A 22,205-nucleotide genomic window follows, 5' to 3' on the forward strand; every position below is an offset into this window, starting at 1 on the left:
TCATTTTATAAACTCAATATAAACATAACATATCTTGATACAGGACTTTGGGATATTACGTCCATAAGATATAGTACTAAAAGATATCATATCCCATTAGAAATGATATTTTTTAATATCTTAATATGTATATTTTTATTTTATCTTCCATTAAAATGATTTTTATTTGATTATTAAATAAGTTAAATAAATTATACGATAATTCAATTATTATTCATGTCATGTTTGGATGGTATCTGAGCTTTAAGACCACATAAAAACAAGACATCAACGACATGAATTGCAGCCTTACCAAAATCCTCGTCTTTGTCCACCATCCCTCGGATGCCACAACCCCTTGTACATCCTTGTCCCTTGTGACTCTTGTCCATACCACAAGCCCATGTTCTAAAGCGAACATAAATCCAAAAGATTATTCATTTATATTAAAATCAATAGAAAAGCATAAAAAATTTAAAATAAAAATAAAAATAAACACAAGGACCGTAGCTATCAACAAACCAATGATAATAGTGTTGGTGGGCCAAACAAGATGAGACCATTTCACCCAATCTAAAACCTTTGAATGGTACCAAAAGTGGCATTACTCTACTCGGAAGTTGAAGGAGGGGGCCAACGATGATCCACTACAAATAATGCAGGACAGGCGGGTCCATCAATGCTCACATAGACAGTTGATGGTGGAAGACTGGAAGTCACGAAGGCAGCCAAGTGAGTTCACGGTCAACCCCCATATACACACATTGTGTGAGTGTTTCCTCTCATCATCTAACATTTTGGCACTTCTCAACTAAGCGTGTGGGCATTCGGATATTTGGCTGGAACCATGTTGTAAGCCCATTATTATTCATTTGAATGCATGATTCTGTCTGTTGGGCTTCTAGAATCTCCCTAGTTACAACTTACAAGTACACCAACTTTTTAAATTTTGTTCAAAAAAACCATGGTATTAAAAATAATTCTAAGAAATGAATTCGGTTTTTAAAAAGACAAATTCAGTGTAAGAATTCTTAACATAAAAAGTTAATTCGGGATACCGATCTCTTAGGGTTCATAAAACTATATAAACCCTTCTTTTAACCTTTTTAGGATCGGACATTTGGAGAGATCTAACTTAACTTACTTGATCATTTATAATCTCTCAAGAAAGATTCAAAGATTAAATCTGAGTTGTTGGAAGACCTACATCCCTTCAATGAGGGTGGAGATAATTCGTTGAAATAATTAGAGATTATTGCATAGCGAACGTGAATAAAGTTATGGGTTCTGGAAAATAACACGATATTTGTTTTTTAACTAATTGAATTTTTCTATTAAATTAAAAATAATTTATTAATATTAATCAATATAACTAAATTAAATTTATTGATAACAAATTCATTTTAATTATATTAATTGATATTAATAAGTTATTTTTAATTTAATAGAAAAAATAAAATATTTTACTTTTTTATATTCAGCCAAATCTTAGACCCTATAATTTTTTATCTCCACAAATATTATTAATTCCCTTTAAATATAATCTAACTCTGTTATTAATTTAAATGGCCTTTCCTATTCATGTCAAATCCCTGAGCCCACATGGCAAAGGCTGATCACTCCATATCCCATCTGTCTCATATTTAAAATCTGGAGCCAACCTGGCAGTACAATTGGCATTTTTCATCACCCACAGACAATGACAAGCTGTGAGCCTAATAAAGCTTATATGTCCATTTGCTAATAATAGTAATAATAATAAAATAATTTGAAATTAAAAACATGTGCCTTAATATAAGTATTTTTTAATAAATTACTTGACCGTACACGTGTAAGTGGCTTGCCACGCCGAGGCATTAGCGAGTGAAGCAACCGCTCTCTCTCTCTCTCTTTTTCTCTCTCTCCGTGTTTTTAACTTTATCATAAAGTCTGATACGAAATCATTAAATTACTTACAAATTCAACATGTGGTTAATATGCCATGTGATTAATGAATTAAATGTGAACATTGTGAAGTGTGAACTTAATTTTTTATTCGCAACCTGGATAACGCACATGTTAATTAAAAAAGAGGTCAGATCGCTTTTGAACATAGTACACGTGGTAGAATGCGAATCCATTCTCGACAAAGTCGATGATGAGTTGGCAACATAGTGGCAAGGAAACAGTCCTTCTGTGAAGTTAGATTTTCTCTGCCGCCAAACAGAGTGAGTGCAGAGAGGAAACTGAGCGCTAATTTTCGGAATTGGTGATATCAGTTGTATCATTTTGTCCAAAAGAAAGGAAGAAGATTAGAGCCCTAATAAATGCCGTTATTTTTATTCAATTGCAGAGAAAAGATTGAAAGAATAGTACTTTCCTTATCAGTTACATATACTTCCTTTTCTTTCAAACAAAAATGGTAAAAGAAAAAAGATAATCGTGGTATGTGTAGATATCAAAAGCTGTGGGCATTCCCGGTGGTAGCAGAGTCGGATGAATCACCTCCAGTAAAGCCTACCATCGTCATCCATTGATCATTTCCAATCATTTCCCAGAATCCATTTTCATTGATATCTCCAGTTTGCGCCGAAAATTCGCTGTTCCCTTGATTTTCCTGAAGTGGCTGCTCAGTCTCCACAGTGTTTTCCGTCAACAGTGTGTTATCTGGGAACGGAAAATTGAGCTTCGCCCTCGGTCCCCTGAAGTCAATGGCGGCCTTGTCGTATGCTCGCGCGGCCGCTTCCGCCGTATCGAAGGTTCCGAGCCACACCCTTGCCGCGCGACGCGGGTCTCTTATCTCCGCCGCCCATTTTCCCCACGGCCTTTGCCGTACCCCGCGGTAGTTCTTCTTCTTCTTTTTAGTGGTAGTAGCAACACTGACGCTCTTACTGTCTTCTTGGAAAAAATTGCACCCCAGGCAGCCTTTGATTTTGCAGAATTGACAAGGTTCGGGGTCAGAGATGGGCAGGAACGCGTTGCCGTGGACGTCGGTAGAGGTGGTGGCGCAGTCCATACTGCTGGGAAAGAGGCGAAAGTCCTGAGCAGCCCCGCCGGAGATGACGGTCTTCAGTGCGGCGACAATGATGGCGCCTTCCTGTTCTGGCGTGAGGCGCTGCGGCGGAGACTGGAGGGAGGCGGTTTCGGCCGCGGAAAGCGGAGCAGAGGCGTGCTTCTGCCGCTTGGGGGTTCTCTGTTGCATAGCGTGTAGAGGAGAGAGTGTGGAGCGCTCCGAAGTTAATTTTCTTTTCCTTATTTGGTTTTCAGATGGTTTTTGGTGGTGCCGATTTCTGATTTCTGATTTCTGATTTCTGATTCAGAGCCAGAGGGAAAGAGCGGCTTATATATATATAGCTAACGCGATGTCTACGTGGCAGCCAGCTGTAACACCGTTCACACACGGCTTTGAAGAAGGCATAGTGGCACGTGTAGATGTATCAGTGCGACGTGGGAGCGACAGCAAATGGAGTCAAATCAAGTGATGACGTGAGGCGAGTTAGTGACATGGAAGATGACGCCAGAGTGGGAACTCCCGCGGTGTCCTTATCTTCTTTTGTGCTTTTGGGTGACGTGGAACGTGCACATTTAAAGCAGAGAAGCGAGTACTCGGCCCTACTCGGACCTCCTTCATGGGACGAGCAGTACGGTTGAAGTGTATTAAAATTTATGCGTTATCGGCGACGCGTTGACCCCCTTGGTCTCGCTTTGGTACTCTTGACCATAAGCTTCAATCTTTCCTACTAAAATAATATTAATTTAGATTCTTGAACCACCATTTTATTTTTCTATACTAATGAATTTTAAATTTATAATAATTAATAATTGTAACCCAAAAAATGAAGGCCATGCGTTTGTAATTTAAAAGAGAAAAAAACTATGTTAAATTTTTTTTATTAATTTTTAAGTAAATTATAAAAATCATCCATTTATTTAAAAAAAATGATTTTTATTTAACCTTAGTTTTTTTTTTTTAAAAAAAAAAAATCAAATCAATGAAGACCAAGAAGGTATTTGGTAAATTAATTTAGTGACTTAAGTTGACTTAATAACTTAATTTAATTTATTAAATAGATTATACATATTCAATAAAATAACTTAATATTAGTTATTTTTAATTTAAATATTAAGTCCAAATAATTAATTTATTTTTAATCTTATATCAATTTTACCTCATTTGCTCATATTACTGAGAATGTATTTTAGAATTATAATTCTACACCTATAATTCATTTTTTATAATAAATATTTTATGGTTATCTTATATATCTATAATATTTTAAATATAAATGTTTAAAAATGAATTTATTACTTAAAATTAGTGAAAATAAAGATGATTTAAAATGAATGAAATGAATATTGGTTAAAATTAATGAGGGTAAATATGTCATTTTTTTATTTATGATAAATTTTAAGTTAACTTAAACAAGCAATATTAATATTTAAAATGAAAGATAAATAATAAGTTTTCAGCTAATAAACTAAATATAATTTAATTTAAAGTATTAAGTGATAAGTATCAAGAACCATGAATAAAATTAATCATATAAATTAAAAAGATATAAAAATACTAAATGAGGTTTTAATGAAACTCAAAGTTGCTTTGAATTCTTATTATCAATATCATACAAAGGAAATAAAAATTTTCAATCAAAACTCAATTTGAATTTTAAACTTTTTAAATTGATTTTCTATGCTAACTAGGTAACATAATTTGAAGATGTGTATACAATGTTTTTGTCTTTAGAGTGGTGTTTGTTTTTTGATTGAATAGAAAAAAAATCAAAATATTTGATTTATCTATTAAGGTAAAAGTAAATCAACATAACTAAATTGAACATATTGATGACGAGTTTACTTTAGTTATGTTAGTTGATATCGACATGCTATTTTTAACTGAATAGAAAAAATAAAATATTTTGATTTTTTCTAATCAGCAAAAAAACAAACATCACCTTAGTTTAAAACTTCTAATTCACTCATTTTACATTATATTTTAGTTTGGTGTCATAATCTTCTTAAATTTGTGAAGTTGTTATGGACAAAACACAAGAAGTAATTGATAATGTTATATTTCATGTAATTACTTAATATATTGTAAAATGATATGGTATCAAATATGTCTTATATCAAATTTGTGATTCAAATGATTGGAGTGTATGGTTGAATTTGGATTATTAATTGATAGTACAATATATTTGATTTAAATTAAAAAAAATTAAAATACAAATACCAGAGATCGACATATAAAAAATGGAAATAAGATATAAAACAATGAGATAATTCATAATGTACAAAGTAAGGAAACTATTTCTAATATGTCCTTAGAGGGTTTGATTATTTAGTTCTTATTATTGGAAATAAGTTTCCTACAAAATACAAGTGGTCTTAATGATTTCCTATATCCCCTTAAAAGTGTCACTTTTGAGTTTTGATGGAATGCCCTAATGTTAATACTTTTGCTCAAGTTGGGAGTAAGGCTTGGGGTATCGAAATGGACTAAGAGCATCTCAATAGCAAATCGACCTTTCCACTATTAAACACTTTGAGACTAATTTAAGGGTCTTGATTTAGTATAGAAAAAAACTCCACATAAAAAAATAGAATGAAAATAAAATTGACATATTGTAATTTTACAAAGAAATAAGAAATATTAATACTAATATTAATTTTTCAAACAATCCTTATTTTTCAACATTACATTTTAAGATGATTATGTCTTTATCTTAAAAAAATTAAGTCAAATTCAAAATTAGTCATGCAAAAATGTTATATATACATTTAATTAAATTTTTTCAAGGATTATTAAAAATATATTTTTAATCTTTTTTGCGATGATTAAATAAATGATTACTAATATTTCCATAAATGAAATAAAATAAATATAAAATATCATTCACTACTTTGTATTCCATGTGTAATATTATTTCATATAAAATATCATAAATTTATTAAGAAAAAATATGTAGATGCATTGACCTATACTATGATATATTAAATCTCAATATTTGAAATTTTGATGATTACATATGTTATTATCTCATTTAAAAATAATTAAAATAGTTAATTATCTAGTCATTATGTCAATATTTTTAGAAACTATATTATTTTTTAAAATATGCTATTATGTTAATTTAATAGATAAATTTAACATAAATAAACATATCATTACATTAATTTAACAATATATATATATATATATATATATATATATATATATATTAGGAAAAAGGGAAATTATGTTTATGTTCACAAAAGTTGGTGTTAATTAATTAGGCTAAGATAAATTCAAAATAGGGATGATAATTAGACATGTTTGATGTTCCGTTTATTTGCATATATTCTTATTCCCATAATAAATAAATAAATAAATGGGCTTGGCAAGGGTAGGAAATTCGCCACCCTTAGTTTAATTTTTCCTTTCAATTTTTTTTTAAATATTGAATTCTATTAAAAATAAACACAATTTATTAATAAATAAATAAATATTTACAATATTAATTTATTTTATGAAAAATAATATTTATATATGTTTAAAACAGTAGAAAATGAAAAAAAAAAAAAAAAAAAAACTAAATAATTGGGACAAGACAAGATGAGATAAAATCGTATCCGAGGCTTTGAATCCATTCTGGGTTAGCCAACTTTGATTATTTGACTAGTCCACACCTCATCCATGAGGCGACATTCTTTATAACCCCAACCTAACCTTTCTCCTCTTGTGAACGCAGCTTTAAATGCACCCAGAATGTATGTGGGGAAACCCAACAGTAACATTGTCAGCTACTCTGAAACCAGAAACCTCCTCCAAGAAAAATCAGCGGGTTGATATTCAGCTTACAAACGTCATATTCAATCCACGGATATCTGACTTTTCAACAACGGTCAGCACATGGCATGAGACGGGGAAAGTCCCCTTCATCCTTTCACTTTGGGGCTTGGAAGAGGCAAAAAAGGTTACAGATGGGGCTTTCATGGGCCAGTCTCGGTCAAACAATAACCCCAAGATCATGTCAAGGGGCACAACCCTAGCCACCCCTGGTGGTGGGGCCTCTCAAAAAGTCTCATGAATGTCAAACGACTCAAACTACTAATAAATTGAACATGTGGGAACATTCCAAGAGATACCTGCACGCCTGGTGTGATGACGTACGTGCTTAGACGTGGATATAAACAGGTTTTAGATTGGATTCGCGTTAATTTGCATGTGTTTTAAGAGGTGGATTTGGGCTAATCTGTATGCGTTAAAGGGTGGTTTTGAGTCTGTCGTCAGAGAAAAGTGATTCCATTTGGATCCATTAGGAGTGGCCGATGGTCCACCCTGGTCCAGGGTCGAGCGTCGACCCCTGGTCCATACGTACCATGACCGTCCGTTAAACGTGACAGAGGGTACTATGTCTGTAAAGCAAAATTGCTGATAATGAAACCCACTTTCCTTTCCTCGAACGAATAACCCTGTTTGATAAGATAAGGAAAAAGAACCTTTTTTTTTTTTTTTTTTTTTTTAATTATGGTAAAGTTTGAACATGTATGAATCTAAAATAGAAGGAAACTTTTACATTTCACACTTACATGTCAAGACTTCAACAGTAATGGACATGGGTGTAGCAGTACAATTGAGAAATTCTTTTCAGACCGATCCACTCCTCAAGGATGGAATGATTGGTCATGGTCCATTAAACCTATGTAATTTTTTTTTTTTTTTATAAAAAAGAACGAAATTGGAGGGGTATAGGTTAGTTGATCTTATCTTTAGGGATTGGGCCATCACGTTTGTTCTGCCATGGTTGAAATATGGTTTTTAGTTTGGGAGTTTATTGACCACCTTCTAAAGGGGTTGATCCCCTGGTACTCGAAAATGTTAACCAAATCAGACACACTAATAAAAAAATTTAAAAAATATTTTTTTTTAATGTGATTTAATGATCAATATGATTCTTATGTCTACGGAATATATCAAAATTCGATAAGTTACTAATAAAAAAGAACGAAAATAGTTATAATAGTGAAACTCTTAAAAAACTCTTTCAAGTTGTATTTATAGAAACAAAACTTTAAACATAAACGAGTTAAAAATCATTACATATATATATAAAATAAAAAAAAAGACAACCCCCTTCAAACCCCATGATCAGATAGCATGACCCTCATGAGTTTAGTGGGGAGCTCAACCCTGTAAGCCGATTAGATAGCTCAACCTCATGAGTTTAGTGGGGAGCTCAACCCTGCAAGCCGATTAGATAGCTCAACCCCCGACGTCTAGAGTCAGGCACAACAAAACTGATTCAAACTTCGTAATTTAATACAAAACCCCTTTTACAACTCAATGATATTATTTTTCAATTTTTATTATATAATTTTTTTTTTTTTTTTACAGAAATGAAAGTTTTCCAAATTTAATTAATAGATGGATTCCCAAATCATTATGTGAACAAAGTACTTACTGGGTTTTTCATATCAGGATGATTTTTTCCCCCCATACAACAATAATATTTTCCAGAAGTGGCAATTTTTTTGAAGGATTGAGGAACAAGATTCCCAACATCAAACCTTGGCCCAATCTTGACAATGATCTTCCCATCTATTACAGCTACATAGAGGTCCAAATCAGATGCCAGAATCCGCACTGCGCTGTTGGGCTTGATCCTGTTCCTGGTTCTGATCATGATCAGCTTTAAAATCTCCTCTTTCAGACCCCACTCAAAGAAATGGTCATAGAACTGTCACAAGAAAAATCATTGAACTATTTTAAAAAGTGGGACCATTTAACTTCTTAGCTATTGGTATTAATATGAGATTGATTACGTACAAAAATTAAGACCCGTGACTATTTTTTAAAATAATTTTCTATTTAAAAAAAACAATAAATTGGATTATTTTCATTTATTTTTTAAAAATTATTTTATACGACACAAAATGTAAGTGATATGTATTTAATACGTAGACAAAAAATGTAAGAATAAAAAAAAATGACCAAATTCTACACTATTCAACATGGGGTTACTTTCCTTCTACTTTATTTTCTATGACAAAACTATCTTTATCTCTAATATGATTATTTATGTTCTTGATCAGCTATTACAAATAATTATAATAAAATTATTTATATAATTTTATATATTATATGCTTAATTATTAATTTTATTTCAAAAATACGCTTACTAACATTCTATATGTCAACCAAGTTAAAAATGAATAATTAATATATATTATAAAAAAAAACCTTTTAAAAAAATTGATGATTTTTTTGGCAATTTTTTGAGACCATCCTTTACCCACGCACGTATCACTCTCATGCTTGATTTTTTTTGTCGAAATTTCATTGATATATCAGTGATTTTTTCAATTTTGGTCGATTTTTTTTCCAATCGATTATTGGTGGCCAAATCATTTCAACCACCACAAATAATCGATTTTTCGTTGATATTTTACTCATAAAAACTGATTTTTCAAACCTTAATACCAACATACTCATTCAGAAGTCTTATTCTCATAATCCATCTTTTCCTAGTCAGGAACGTATTTCTAAACTTTCTATAAGGAACATATCATAGCCGAGATTGAATTAATGGGCATAAACAACTAATAACCCAACACTCCATTCAACTTGCAAAATCCATCCAATATACACTCATGCATATACAAACAATCAAAAAAAAAAAAAAAAAAAAAAACACCATACATGCTTGAATCCATATATTCTAGGAGTGTTTCTATATGAAATCTTAGATTCATATGGAATAAATAGGCATTAATAAAAATAACGTTATAACAATCAAATAAATAAAAAAATTTACAATTAAGATTGGTTTTAATATCAAGGAAGAGGAGAAAAATTAAAAATTTCAGCCTTATATGGTAACTGTTTTTTAAAATAGTTCTAAAAAAATAGTTTTTAAGAACAGTTTATGTTTTATAAAATAAAAGTTTGTTTAGGAATCTAAAATTATTTTTAACTTATTTTTAAAAATAATTTTTATGTCCATAGTTTTATTTTTAATAATTATATATGTTTGTATAATTATTTTTTAAAACAACTCTAAAAAAATAACTGAAAACAATTAAAAGAAGTTATCTCAAAACACCTTGTTTATCTTATTTTCTGTTTTCTGATAATAGAAAACAGAAAGAAGATAGAAAACTGTTTCTCATTACCAAATGTGATTTTCAGTTTTTTTTTTACTAAAAAACAAAAAATCGTTCTTTAAAACAGTTGCTAAATAGAGCCTTTATTTTCCTTTTCTTTGGTTAGCTTTTCTAGCAACCAAACAACAAAAAATTAATAATATTTAAAAGAATTGATATTATTGGAGAGTCAAGATTTATAAGGATATATCTTCTGAAGATGAGAGACAAAAGTAAGTCTTTTCTGGCATGAAAAAGTGAGAGACACAAAAGGTGAATTTGAAGAATAGGTGAAGTACACAAAAGTTATAATACAAAATAATAGTTGTAATAAAGCGACAATAAATTATATAAATTGAAAAGACATCGATATAAAAGAAATGAGTCATTATGAATTGAAATAACATCACGTGATGGGCTTTTTGGCTTATCAAGTAATATAAAAATTTAAAGAGAGACTTTTAGGAAAATATATCATTTTAATCGAATAACCTTTTTATATTCTTTTCAGATTGATCGTTTCAGTCAAAAATCATACATAACTATAAAATTTGAACACATGAAAGTAAAACAAAAGAAAATTTTGACGTTTCACACTTAAAATGTGAAGACATTTGAAGTAATGGAAAATGTGTCCAATTGAGAAACTTTTTAGAGACCGGTCGACCCCTCAAGGATGGATTGATTGATCGTGATCCCTTAAACCAATGTAATTTTTCATCAGAAAAACCAAAAAAAAAAAGGAAGAACGAAATTGGAGGGGTATAGGTCAGCTCATCTTTATGGGTTGGGTCCATCATATCTGAAGGAGTCTATTGATCACGTGGTGCAAGGGGTCGATTCATTCACACTCCAAAACTTCTATCACAACTCAACAATATTATTTTTCAATTTTTATTATATAATTTATTATTTTTTTTTTTGGACAAAATGAAAGTTTTCCAGATTTAATTAATAGATGGATTCCCAACTCATTATGTGAACAAAGTACTTACTGGGATTTGCTCATCAAGATTATTTTTTCTCCCATACACAATAATCTTTTCCAGAAGTGGCAATTTTTTTGAAGGATTGAGGAACAAGGTTCCCAACATCAAACCTTGGCCCAATCTTGACAATGATCTTCCCATCTATTGCAGCTACATAGAGGTCCGAGTCAGAGGCCAGAATCCGCACTGCGCTGTTGGGCTTGATCCTGTTCCTGGTTCTGATCATGATCAGCTTCGTAATCTCCTCTTTCAGACCCCACTCAAAGAAATGGTCATAGAACTGTCACAAGAAAAATCATTGAACTATTTTAAAAAGTGGCATCATTGAACTTCTCAGCAATTGGTATTAGTATTCGATTGCAGATATACAAAAATTAAGACCCGTGTCTATTTTTTAGAACAGTTTTTTATTTCTCTTAAAAAAAAGAAAGTAAAATATGTCGGACAATAAAAAAAAGAGAAAAACACTATTTGAAAAAAAAAAAAAAAAATCAAAAAACGGTTTTAAAAATTGTTTTTCAAAAACACTTCTCAAAAGGAGTCTAAACTTCCACTGCCCTGATATATGTTTCTATGTTGATTTGGTTTATGCAGTTGAAATAGGGTATAAGAAATTACTATGGATGGAATCCCAGGATGGGTGAGAATATAAGCATATCCCTGCATGACTTTGTCTGATGGGAAAGGCCAGTGTTGCAGAGTGGAACCTGTATCATGATTATCTATGAAAGTCACAGCATTTCGAGGCATTAACCCAATCATTCCTGGGGGCTTTCCATTCAAATCCTTCATTCTCCACAGTTCCCCTTCCACTGCAGCTTGGAGTATCCCTTTGGTTGTAAAATCAAATGCAGTCACTGCTCCTCCAGCGCCTCTCACCCATTCCATAAGCTCACGCCGATGACTATCTTGGTTGTAGCTTGGCTTACCATCACTTCTATAAGAAAGAGACTTCCAAATTTCCCCTACTGCAAATTTTGGCCTGGTATTTGCCATATAAAACTTGGTAAAAGCTGGGGAGAATCCTCTAGCAAAATCAAATCGCCATCCATCAAACCCTATTTCAATCTTCAACCAGTTCATCCAGTCTATTAGCTCTTGCTGAACCCGTGGGTTGATGTGGTCGATGTCTGGTGCGGCACTGTAGTCATCTCCAGAATCAGGGTTTCCGGTGCCGTCGGAATAAGGAGTGTCGTCCTTGCAAATGAAAGATGGGGTCCAGTCAAGGCGATCATCTGGGGTTCCTCCTTCAAAGATGGCCCATATTCCTCTTGCGTCTTGCTTCTCTGCAGTTCTGTGGTTTATAACTATGTCTGCTACGCACTGGACCCCCTTGCTGTGAAACACCTTTATCAGTGTTTTCAGTTCATCTTGGGTGCCATATTTGGATGCATTCAGATCATAAAGCCTTCCTGGCATGTACCCTTCAAGTGAAAGTAATACACATTATCATAAGATTATCTTCAAGAGCTAGTAAACAAGTAGCCTCTCTTATTTGACTTAAGACCCAACCCGGTGATAACTCAACATCAAAGCTTTTCTTGAATGATGTGATATCCTTCACGGTATGAATCTTTTTTATTTTATAGACAGATTTTAAAGTGATAAAAACTCTTTTAAACCTAAATAAGACAATATCTAAATGATAGAGAACAAGTCATTACAAAACTCCGATGTGAGGGTTTGTTTGACTCCTCACAATCTCATGAAACACAACAAAACCCTACAATCCTATCAAAATCAACAAAAATGATGTATCTGTGTGGCTTGTAGACACGTTTTAAAGCTGTAAAGGTTTTCGAGAGCAAGATTAATTTTTTTAGTAATCTCTTTTAATATCAAGTTCTTTTGTATGTTTTGACCAATCCAAGCCTTCTCATGTAAGTTTCCTTTTGTTTTCCACAGAGTTGATTGAAAAGAAAACTCACAGGTTAAATAATTCTTCCAATTTCTCACATCATTATTGAAACAAGAGAACACGCCCACAAGACTTAATCATCGATTCATACAATTTGATCACCAAAAACAGACTTGAGAAAACCAGATCATTGAATCACTATAATATTACTTATATAAAGAACCCATGTCCACTACATCTGATCGAAACTGACTGAACATCAAAGAGTTCTAATTATTAATACAAGTTTAGCAAAACAACCCAATGAATCTTGATGTAAAATTTATGCCAACTTGAGAATTTGACAGTGGTTTACCTTCAGGTGAAACAGACTGAGAGGGTGGAGGAAGCCAAACATGAGTGATTCCAGAAGCAGCCAGTTCAGGAATGGAGTTGATGAGGAAGTTGTACCACCCTCCTTCCTTTTTGGATGATTCCCAATTGAAACCCTGATCAGTACCCAATCCCACAAACCATCATTAGTTACACACAAACACACAGATTTTTATATGTATAAATTGTGTGCAGTACCTGAAACAATATTGGAGAAGCTGTTAAGGCCGGAAGGATGGTGGTGAAGAACAGGAGACATGAAAGAGAAGCAGCAATACCCATGTTCTGATATTCTGTGTGTTTTGATCTCTCAGCAATATAGTGCAATGATACAGTCCACCAACACAAGATGAAGGCTTGAAGACTTGTAGTTGCTATTGACTTTTAGAATTCCACCACTGTGATTCATTTGTTGGATTCCACCAATATTATGGCAAATTAACTGGCTGGTAATCACTGCAACAAAATTTAACTTTTTATGGGTGGGGGGGGGGGGGGGGGAAGGGGGAGGGGGGCAAAAATTCTAATGCTAATGCAAGATTTTCCTATCCCTTTTATAACTAGAATGTATTTTTTATTTTCCTTTCACATTTTCTTTTCCTGTTTTCCTTTTTCCCTAGAATCTATTGGAAATCAAACATAATCTTTGGGTTGACGGAAAAAGTAGTCTGAAAGGCTTTAATATTGGGATTCGTGGTGGACTTGCTAGAAGTCCACCACTACAAGATTACTTGAAGGATTCCACAACCGTGGAGACTGGCTGGCTGATATGAACCCCCACCTTCAATATTATACATTTGTCAGACCATGGGATGATGGTTTTCGATTCCCAAATCAACAGCCGCCTTTCTTTTTCTGGGAACCACTATGTCACACGTGGTTAGACCTGAAATGGTGAGTAAAGTCACACGTGGGAAAAAAATTTAGAAGAGGCGGCGGGTAATTAAGTTGTAGAATGGGAATGGGAAAGGAATGAAGTGACGCAAGGAGAAGTTGGTAGAACTTGGGAAGATAAATGAGGGGGTTTAGATGGAGATAATATTTAATAATGATGAAAATTAAATAATAAATGTGTCTAATAAGTAATAAGTGTTCAATATGGTAGTTAAAGGAATTTCAGAGGAGTACTCTAATGGATCGTTTTCATGTCAATTCAGAAGTCAAATTTTTTAAACAAAATAATATCTCGCTTTATTGGATTCCTAAAAATAAAGTTCCTAAAATATCTCATGTTTCATCACTCTTTATATCTACATCCTATATCACGAGCCACTTGCTTCATCAAGTATATCACATTCTTTCTCACAACTTTATTCACTGGCCTATATTCTGTACAAGTCAATCTCTCTCTCACAACTTTTTTCTCTCATGATGTAAAATATTTATAGATATTCCTAATAACTTTGCTTATTTAATAAAAAAAAATATAATATTATAATAATAAATCAATTTAACAAATATTCTATATAATATTTTTTATAAAAAAGAATATTTATTAATTAAGAATTTGAGATATTTTTTAATAATTTACTTATCATTTATTAAAGTTTTTTTTAAATATTTTCATGAATTTTAATCAATTTTCATCTCATTAATTTACTTAGATTTTTCAATATATCTATAAAATTAAGTTATTAATATATCCATTAAAATCAATATTTTCATTTCTGTTTGAATTACATATATTATTGAAAATGTTTTATTTAAAAAATTTGATGTGTATTATACTCATTTCTTAAAGTTCTTTTTCTACATTTTTATGAGTATATATACATAAAAACCGATATATCCTATTTGAGTGTCTTTTTAAAGTATAAATAAAAGCAATCCCAAATCCACAATTTGAAAGGACACAAAGCTATACTTAATAGATGGTGTCTCACTGTCTCCCTCCATTGTGATTAATACCAACTGGGCTTGGGCGTAGTTTGGCTGTGTGGGCCTTGGATCAATTCTAGACCCAGCACCAGAAATAATAAGTTTTGGTAAACCCAATTGAAAAAGGTGTTGATGCGACACCGAAAAAATCGTGTATCGGGCCGTCCATCCTACTTATTGTCCATCCACCGTATGGTGATTGATAGGGAAGCCATGCTCGGATTAGTGGATCAAGTGTTGAACCTCCAAGTGGTTAGAAAGTTACAAAATTTGCCCTCTCCCTCCCTCCCACCCTTGGAATTGGAATATTTAGGGGTGGTAACTATGGGGGCTCCCTTCCACGTGTCAGTCCACGTGTCACTCCCCTTTAGTATTGCTAGGATAACTGCCATAGTGTCTGGATCCTTCCATCTAGACCACATAAGCCTGCGGTAAATAGCACCACACTCCTTAAGCGGGTAACATCTTCCGATCAACCTTCAAGTCCCCATTTGCTACATGTAATCATTTCCATCTAAAATGGAAGTGATTGATGAGATCTTCCCCAACCTTAACGTCCATGTCAATGGATTATGACACACTACCCCATACATCCAGCAGTTGAAACGATGGACAGCTGCATCATGACACACCATTTGACAACACCTGTCAACTGCCCAAAACTGTAATGATTGTCCTACCACCTATAGAGCGACCATCATTACAAAGAAGGTCAAAATGTTTACTCAGCACTACAATGACTTTCTCTTAAGCGCTATAAAAAGCCCTCCAAAGCATAACCCAGGTACACATTGAAGCTGAGATATTCATTCTCTCTTTGAAAGGGTCTAATCTACTTAACTTAAGCTTCAAAGAAGCGTGCCCGAACTACCTGTTCGATTATCCTTTGTGCAGAGAAAAAGCTCGCTCAGTTCCCAGTTGCTGGGCAGAAGCTCTTAGATGCTCAACGTAAGGAAGATCTGACCTCAGTTGATCTCGCATCAACAATAGCTACGTCTTTCACATGTCTAGATCGGTATTAGTAATTAAATTGTTCTCATGTGCCCTACATTACACCAACACATTCAACTCCATTAATTACCACTCCACGCTCACAGCTACCTTTGTCTCTTGAGGTTTGGGGCAAAATAACCCTTTTATAAAAAGAAACATAAAGTTTAACCTCTTTACAAAATTTATATTCAAATTAGTCTCTTTATTGCCACATAAGAGTCATGTCATAAAAAAAAAAATTTTGTTCAAAATTTAAGTTGAAGGCTCAATTTTCAATTGAGGTTTCATATTTGAATTAAAGGCGAAATTGACAATTAAGACTTCATTTTTAACTGAAACCTCAATTAGAGGTTTTAGTTTTTTTTTTTTTACTTTAAAATTTAATTAAAAATATTAAATTATAAATTATTATTGAAATTAAAAATATATATTTTTAATAATAAAAAATTTATATATTTAAATTTAAAGATCTAGTGTTACTTCAATAAAGATAAATTGATAAATATAATAATAAATGAATATTTTATTTATCAATAAATTAAAAATCTTAAAATAATAAAGTTATATGATATATAAATAATATACAAAATTATATAATTTATTAATTTAAGATATTTAATTTGTTGTATTTTTAAGATATTAATTTGAAATAATACTATACTCTTAAGTTTCTATTTATAGATTTTTTATTATTTTAAAGCATATGTTTATAATTTATGTAAAAAAAAAAAAAAGAGACTATTATTTGTACACACAACATATATCACTTAAAAATACATTTCTAAATTAGTTAATCAAATTAATTAAAAAAAAAAAGTCTACTACAAAATATAATATTTAGTAGTTTCATCAAAGTCACAAAAAAGGCGCATTAAACATGTATATAATGAGAAAAAAAAATTATATGATCTTATAGACCTCCATGAAAAGATAACCTATATATAATGGGTACTTTCTTCTTTTTTGGTTACTCTCTCTAACAGTAAGAAACTACATGTGATATAACTTAAATTAATAAATTATATGATTTTATATATTACTTATATCTCATATAATTTTATTATTTTAAAATTATTAATTTATTGATGAATAAAATATTTATTATTTATTATATTTATAAATTTATCTTTATTAAAGTAATACTATATTCTTAAGTTTAAATATACAAAATTTTTATTATTAAAGTAAATATGTTTAATTTCAATAATAATTTGTAATTTAATATTTTTAAATTAAATTTTAAAGAAAAAAAATCTAAACCTCAATTGACAATTAAGGCTTTGGTTAAAAAATGAAGTCTTAGTTGGCAAATTGAGGTTTCAATTAAAAAATGAAACCTCGATTAATAATTAATCACAACTTCAATTAAAAAATGAAGTCTTAATTATCAATTACGGTTTCAATTAAAAAATAAAGTCTCAATTACCCATTAGGGCTTCAATTAAAAAATAAAGCCTCAATTAATAATTGAAATTTTAACTTAAATTTTGAATTTATGACTTGACTTTTACGTGATAATAAATGAGTTAATTTAAACATAAGTTTTGAAAATGGTTAATTAGTACTTTTTTTTTTATATATAAAATAACTATTTTGCCCCCAAAACTCCTTTCTCTCCGTGGAGTGCTATAAAGAAATTGCCAAAATCAACATTTAATTAGAAAAAAGTTGAAATAGATTTCCCTGTCACCACCACGTCCACCTCCACGCAAACCATCAGGAAAATCAATTCCATCACTACCAGAGATTAAGGCCGAAGATTTTCAATGACCCATATTGTGGAGTTTTAATCTGAAAATGACAAACTGAATCCCGCTAGCAAGAATTGGGTCTTGAAAATCGAGAAAATATGGATATGTAGGACTTCTCGTAATGATGTAGACGAGTTTTAATATTGTGACGACCCATTAAATTCAAAACAAATAATATCATTATGGTAGAGAGTGGATCGTTACAAATGTTATGACGCTTATTGTAAAGCCATTAGGCCTATTTGGCCCAATTAGAAATGGTACGTGCATGACATTTTTTTTTTATGTATAATCATGACTGTCATGACTAATGAGAGCTTTCGGGGTATAGAATGGACAATATTTATTCTAGTAATGGAATCCAATACATTATATTTTCGATATCGAATACAGACCAAGATTACTGTTTCTCCCACACAGCATAATTGTTGCCAGAGGTGGCAAGTTTGAAGGTTGAAGGTACAAGGTTCCCAACATCATACCTTGGTCCAATCTTAGCAATGATTTTCTCATCTATGGCAGCTGCATAAAGATCTCGGTCAGATGCCAGAATACGCACCACACTGTTGGGTTTGATCCCGTTCCTGGTCCTGATACTGATCAGCTTAGAAATCTCCTCCTTCAGACCCCAGTCAAAGAAGTGGTCATAGAACTGTCACAAGAAAGTAAGTAGATGAAATTAGTTCATAAGAGCATATTTTTTTAACTCATTCTGAATCGGGACAATTAGTTTTTGATCAGACACTAATGGGAGGTTGAATCTACTAATTTTATGAAGTCAGGCGATTGCTATAGGCTGCTGTGATGACTTGAGATAGTAAAAGATCATGGAAATGGTCCAGAGAACTTCCACTCCCCTGATCTTTCCAAACTAATTCTAGGGAAGCAATAGATATAGAACAAAATTATCTAGAAAAGGAAAAATGAAAATAAGGTATGAGAAATTACTATGGATGGAATCCCAGGATGAGTGAGGATATAAACATATCCCTGCATGACTTTGTCTGATGGGAATGGCCAAACTTTTTGTGTAGAACCTGTGTCATGATTATCTATGAAAGTCACAGCATTTTCAGGCATTAAGCCAATCATTCCTGGAGGCCCTCCATTTGAGTCCTTCAGCCTCCACAATTCCCCTTCCACTGCAGCTTGGAGTATCCCTTTGGTTGTAAAATCAAATGCAGTGACTGCTCCTCCAGCAGCTTTCACCCAGTCCACAAGCTCACGCCGATGAGCATCTTGGTTGTAGTTTGGCTTACTGTCATTTCCATAAGAAAGAGAATTCCATATTTCCCCTACTGCAAAGTTTGGCGAAGTGTTTTTCATATACAACTTGGTAAAATCTGGGGAGTATCCTCTAGCAAAATCGAATCTCCACCCAGCAAAGCCTATTTCAATCTTTAACCAATTCATCCAATCTGATAGCTCTCGCTGGACCCGGGGGTTTACATGATCAATGTCTGGAGCAGGATCGAAGCCTGCTCCAGTATCAGGATTTCCTTTGCCATCAGAAAAAAGAGTGTCATCACTGCAGATAAAAGATGGACCCCAGTCAAGGCGATCATCTGGGGTTCCTCCTTCAAAGATGGCCCATATTCCTCTTGAATCTTTCTTCTCAGCAGTCCTGTGGTTTATAACTATGTCTGCTATGCACTGGATCCCATTGCTGCGAAATGCCTTTATCAATGCTTTTAGTTCATCTTGGGTACCATAGTGGGATGCATTGAGATCATAAAGCCTTCCTGGCAGGTACCCTTCAGGAGAAAACAGAGCACAACATAAGAGTCTTGAATCTGAACCAATTTTCAATCATTTCTTGTGATTTCAAGTCCTACGACCAATTCAAATCCTTTCCATGTAAAATTTCAGTCTTTGTTTCTCTTTTGGGTTTTCTATTTTCTAATATGTTTGGTTCTTGAAAAATTTAAGGGAAAATATAAGGGAAAGAAAATATAAAGAAAAAATAGAAGAAAAATAAAAAATAAATTAAAATCTATTAACTATTTTTATTTATTACTTTAAATTTATTTTATTTATTTTAACTCATCAATATAAATATTAAATATTTTAAACATACATGAAATTTTAATTAATTTTAATTATATTTTTTTTTTTTTGTATTTTTTTTTTCTTTCCTTGGTATTTTCGAACCAAACACAACCTAAATAAATTGAGAAGAAAATTCAAAGTTTCAAGGATTCTTCCTATTCCAACCAGGAGTACTGAAATCATAATTGAAAACTCCAAACCCTCTGTTACGAATCATTCTTAACAAGAGAAAAACACGCAGAAGACTCTTAATCATTTGTTCATACAGCTAAGCTTCATTGCAAATAACTTTCAACAAAGTCAGATTCAGGAACAACTAAGAGAACCACATAAGTCAACACAACTCCATATAAACAACCCATAGCCAACTGGAACTGAAACAAGAATTTATGATTGAGTAAACACCACAAATGGCTTGAATAACTAATACAAGCTGAACAAAACAGCAACCCAATTATGTTAAGGCAAATATTGATGCAATATACTGGTTTTTACCTTCAGATGCAGCAGACTGAGAGGGTGGAGGAAGCCAAACATGAGTGATTCCAGAGGCAGATAGTTCAGGAATGGAGTTGATGAGGAAGTTGTACCACCCTCCTTGCTTTTTGGATGATTCCCAATTGAACCCCTGATCATCCAACCCCGCAAGATTATCATCAGTACATACACACAAGACGCATAGGGAGGGGGAGAGATAATATATGTGATAAAATGCTGTGTAATACCTGAAACAGTATTGGAGACGCCGTTAAGGTTGGGAGGATGATGTTGAAGAACAAAAGATATGAGAGGGAAGTAGTAATACCCATTCTTTTGTGTTCTGATTTCTCATTAATGGAACTGTGAGTATATATAGATAGATATATTATGCTACAGAGTAAGAAATGGAATGAAGATAGGGAAGGAAACCTTGACTGCAATTTTGGGTTTGGGAAATGTCTTGGTCTCTAAGTCCATCGATACCATTATGACTGGCTTGCAAGGCTCCATCAATGTGAATGCCTGACTAACTGGTATAAATCCACCTTAATTCCATATTGTGGGCCGTGTCTCATACTTTTCTACTCCTAAATTGACGGGCACGCTCCTCCCAACTCTATTCCCTCCGAAGCTATTATTATCCATTCCTCTCTTTCTCTCAATGGGAGGAATAGTAGATTGGACATTTCTTTTCTTTTCTCACAGTAACTAATCTTAGAATAGGGTGAGAGCAGGGCTTATGGCATAACAATTTTTCTATGCCATGTAGAAAAGACAAAAATGCAAGAGATAAACAAAAGGGTTATTTTTTTATTTAAAAGAAAAAAAATGTTTGAATTCAATATTTTTCATATATATTTCTTTTTCAATTATTTTTTATTATATAAAAATGAAAATAATTTAAATAATTTTCATCATATTGAATTAAATAAAAAAGGTAAATCATTTCCTAATTTCCTTGCTTTGCCTTTTTCTTTGTTTTACCCCAAGTGTAAGAAGAATAGCACCCATTTGTATGATCGTGACCTGATCAATTAGACCTGCATGTTCCAATCATTATGTGATCCGATTATTTTAGACTAAAGACGTTTTTTTCTCTTTCGTATCGATGGCTTCTAAACTTATAAAAAGGCTTAATTAAACCATACAAAAAGAATACATTTTTGTCGTTCAAATTTCACTTCAACTTCCTTATTGTACCTGTTTGATCTCTTGGCAAATACACTATCGTACCATACGTTGATGGACTTGGAGTTGCAATACGAAATACGCTGATAGAGAATGATCATAATCTGACTTGTGCAACTGGTTTTGGCTTGCCATATTGGTAACCCGGTGAACCTGATCAGCAGAAACCACCATCAAGGAGGAACTCATTCACTAGGCGCTTCTAGAAATCAAGTTCTGTGGCTGGCTAAGCCTTTAAATCAACCCTAAAAGACTTGATAAAAACTTGGAGATGGAAGTCTTCTTTGTTCCTCAACAGTGAAGTAAGAACAAGCTCAAGACCTTATTATCCTAGGTGGGAACAAGTTGATAGGATCCCCTCTATTTCGTCCCCGTCTTTTACGTCTCCATGTCCCTCCGACCGTCACAAACAGACAGCAGGGTCAAGGGAATAGATATCTCTACCCAACCCAATCACCAAAGCCTCAAGGTCGCATAAATATACATATTCCTCTTTCCAAAATGCAGAGTGGAAGCATGAAAACCAATTAGAACAAAATAATAATAATAATATTAATAATAATAAGT

General features: G+C 32.6%; 3 protein-coding genes across 3 annotated transcripts; all 3 read right to left on the reverse strand.

Moving 5' to 3' along the window:
- Positions 1–2,270: 2,270 nt before the first annotated feature.
- On the reverse strand, positions 2,271–3,259 carry LOC117911473 (ethylene-responsive transcription factor ERF109-like). Its single transcript, XM_034825868.1, has one exon. It carries the CDS (start codon positions 3,158–3,160, stop codon positions 2,417–2,419), a length of 744 nt encoding a protein of 247 aa, XP_034681759.1. The 5' UTR covers positions 3,161–3,259; the 3' UTR covers positions 2,271–2,416.
- Positions 3,260–11,017: 7,758 nt separating this feature from the next.
- LOC117911686 (alpha-amylase-like) lies at positions 11,018–13,669 on the reverse strand. Its single transcript, XM_034826091.1, has 4 exons — positions 13,498–13,669; positions 13,283–13,415; positions 11,688–12,493; positions 11,018–11,349 (listed from the first exon to the last, which is right to left on the reverse strand). Exons 1-4 carry the CDS (start codon positions 13,579–13,581, stop codon positions 11,095–11,097), a joined length of 1,278 nt encoding a protein of 425 aa, XP_034681982.1. The 5' UTR covers positions 13,582–13,669; the 3' UTR covers positions 11,018–11,094.
- Positions 13,670–18,247: 4,578 nt separating this feature from the next.
- On the reverse strand, positions 18,248–20,938 carry LOC117911700 (alpha-amylase-like). The gene is made up of 4 exons (XM_034826100.1): positions 20,696–20,938; positions 20,466–20,598; positions 18,870–19,675; positions 18,248–18,573 (listed from the first exon to the last, which is right to left on the reverse strand). The coding sequence occupies exons 1-4, from the start codon at positions 20,777–20,779 to the stop codon at positions 18,322–18,324; spliced, it is 1,275 nt and encodes a 424-aa protein (XP_034681991.1). The 5' UTR covers positions 20,780–20,938; the 3' UTR covers positions 18,248–18,321.
- Positions 20,939–22,205: the final 1,267 nt, after the last annotated feature.

This window comes from Vitis riparia, chromosome 3 (genome assembly GCF_004353265.1).
Source record: "Vitis riparia cultivar Riparia Gloire de Montpellier isolate 1030 chromosome 3, EGFV_Vit.rip_1.0, whole genome shotgun sequence".
NCBI classification, from domain to species: Eukaryota; Viridiplantae; Streptophyta; class Magnoliopsida; order Vitales; family Vitaceae; genus Vitis; species Vitis riparia.